The sequence below is a fragment of the Camelina sativa genome, chromosome 14 (assembly GCF_030686135.1).
Source record: "Camelina sativa cultivar CO46 ecotype springtype chromosome 14, ASM3068613v1".
NCBI classification, from domain to species: domain Eukaryota; kingdom Viridiplantae; phylum Streptophyta; class Magnoliopsida; order Brassicales; family Brassicaceae; genus Camelina; species Camelina sativa.
Genome location: NC_141893.1, coordinates 8638673 through 8641623, shown reverse-complemented (window position 1 = coordinate 8641623; position 2951 = coordinate 8638673). Strand labels below are relative to the sequence as shown.

General features: G+C 34.2%; 1 protein-coding gene across 1 annotated transcript; it reads right to left on the bottom strand.

Annotated features, from left to right (window-relative positions):
* LOC104740687 (histone H3-like 2) lies at positions 1 to 1172 on the bottom strand. Its single transcript, XM_019235925.2, has 4 exons — positions 926 to 1172; positions 695 to 777; positions 510 to 600; positions 1 to 408 (listed from the first exon to the last, which is right to left on the bottom strand). Exons 1-4 carry the CDS (start codon positions 995 to 997, stop codon positions 238 to 240), a joined length of 417 nt encoding a protein of 138 aa, XP_019091470.1. The 5' UTR covers positions 998 to 1172; the 3' UTR covers positions 1 to 237.
* Between the last annotated feature and the right edge of the window lie 1779 nt (positions 1173 to 2951).

Sequence of the window (2951 nt, the reverse complement as noted above, 5' to 3'; positions counted from 1 at the left end):
TTCAGAAAACACTTCATTACACATTCACGAAACATATTGTTTTAACAACAAGACGCAAAAGAGAAGTCCTAAAGAATCAACGATAGAAAGATAGGAAACACACCAAAGGGTTATAACAGAGTACGAATCTCACACTATTTACATGATTCTATCTCCTCCCATCAAAGAACAAACGAAAACAAAATACAAATTAACAATATTTAATATTAGATAAGTTTACAAGATCATCAAGATGATTCAAGCACGTTCGCCACGAATGCGTCTAGCCAGTTGAATGTCTTTGGGCATGATGGTGACCCTTTTGGCGTGAAGTGCACAGAGATTGGTGTCTTCGAACAAACCCACCAAGTATGCTTCAGCTGCCTCCTGGAGCGCGAGTATGGCATGGCTTTGGAACCTCAGATCAACCTATGTAATAAATTCATATCAGATTATATATATCTTTCACCAAAATGACCAAACAAAAACGAAAAACTAATTTCTCACAAGAACTTTGATAAGTTATATACCTTATGATCTTGGGCGATTTCACGAACAAGACGCTGGAAAGGCAGTTTGCGGATCAACAAATCAGTGCTCTTCTGGTACTTACGTATCTCACTACCCACCACCACCACCCACAAAATAAACAACCGTACGCTTTCAACATTGAATGGAAGGATTTATCGAAGAAGAGTAGAAAACAGAAACTCACCGAAGGGCGACGGTTCCGGGACGGAAACGGTGAGCCTTCTTTATACCACCGTTGTACGGTCTACGAGGAGTTTTCCTCGCCGCCTTAAATAACACAAAAAAAAAAAAACAGAATGAGAAACCGATTCTCAAAACGTAATTCGTCACGCTAACATGATCTCAATAATATACTCGAGATATAAAAGAAAAAGAAAAAAGTAATGAGAAGAATAGAAAAGACAGAAGAACGAACCTTGGTAGCGAGTTGCTTCCTTGGACCTTTTCCACCGGTGGATTTCCTAGCAGTTTGCTTCGTACGTGCCATTTCTTCAAAACGAGAACAGAAAGAGAGAGAGAGAAGCAAAGAGACTTCGATCGAGAGGAAGATGATGATGATAACTGTCAAAAAGAAAACTTCCGACAGTTACTTATGATTGCGAGAGTAAAGTGAACGTACGATGTATGTGTGTAGTAGAGATGATTTCACTTATATAATGAGTAATGATGTTGAAAGCGGTTTTTATTTTTAAAAAGACGGTTATTTTGGAGAAATGAATAAATGGAGCGAACCGGTTTTTGGGAAATTGGAATTTTCTATGCAGAGGAGATGAGAAGGCTGACGTGCGATCTCCGTATTCGAATTTGATTGGTTGATTAATAATTAATTACCAAACGTTTTCGTGGGTTACTAATGGGTTGGGCCTTAATATCCATAGGCTTTATTTATCCAATTTTCTCAAGTGGATTTGGTAAAGTATTTTTTTTGTTTCTTTTAAAAAAGATCTACAATTCTACAGTATTGATTTATTCTATTTTCTATTTTTTTCATAATTTAGGCTAAATCCTCAGGTCTATGGAGGGCCCGAGACTAATCCCTGGGGGAAGTGCAGCCCACGGATAGACCCTCTCTTCGGATATTCAAATAGGCCGTAAGCAAGGGCCCATATCCATGTGGTCACATAATAAATGAGTAGCAATTCCGCATCTGGAGATAATTGATCCCTGACTTAGACCAACAGGGCAACTCTTCTAACCAAATGGGAACTACTAGCCCACCACCACGTGGTTATCTATTATATTTTCTATTGTTTCCATATTTTGTCTTTTTCAGTTTGAATATACCATTTCCTAATTTCAATCAGCTGATTTTTGTGCCATTATTTATAATAAATAGCATACTGTATTCATTATTTACACAGCTTTATTTATTTTTCTTTCTCGGCATGTAAAGAAACACAAACAAAAAATTATAGTAAACAAATTAAAAAACTAGCTAACAAAACAAATTTGACTTCAACACTTTTAAAGAAAACGAAAAAAAAAACACACACTTACAAAACAAGGAGAGAGAAAATATCTTTTAACTAGAGTTGGATCCGCGCTACAGCGCGGGAGAATAATTTTGTGTTGTTTGAGCTGATTGCCAATACAGAAAATATTATTATTTGAAATAAAATATATTTTTTACATGTAAATATTTGTGATTGTATACAATTAAAAGGAACAAAAGAGAGTAAACAATATAATGAGACGTGATATGAATAAAATTAAATAATAATTTATCTAAGACACATTTTCGAAGCACGCGTAGACGAATAATATTGTATAAGTTTGTATTTATTAATATGATACTTGACGAAAACATACTAATCTGGATTTACTTTTCTACGCATAATAAAGAAAGATACTTGGACATAGTAATCTCACAATTAGGTGACGATAGTTTATATACTAAATTTTTAGTTTATGACTTTAATTTGTGTTGGTAAAAATGTACAGTATTAGTTAAATTTAAAATAAACCTTGGCTACATTTAAAATTGTGTTTGTTTAGAAAACTGGGCCGGGATTTAATGTTGTTCACAATTTCGTTTTGGGCTTTGTTGGCCTTTATGTTCACTTTTTTTTTTTGTAGACTTTTCACTTGAAATCAACGAATGTTTGCTACATTGCTTCTTCAGATTCTGAAAACATTGCCCCTCTGTTTCAACCTCCATATTTCCTTCTATTGAACTTAAATCCGTTATTATTCCGAGAGATTTCATTACTGAAATACACCATATAATCAAATTCACTACTTCTTTATACCACCAAACCTAATATAGGGATTCCTTTATTTAGGAAGACAAAACTTTTGTAATTTAATAGAAACAAGAAAAAAGCACATTAATAAAGTAAAATTTTCCACACGAGTGAAGTGAACAAAACAAAAGATAGTGACGAAAAAAGAAAAGAAGAGACAAAACGTTACACAAAAGCAAAGCCAAAAGAAAGCAAAAT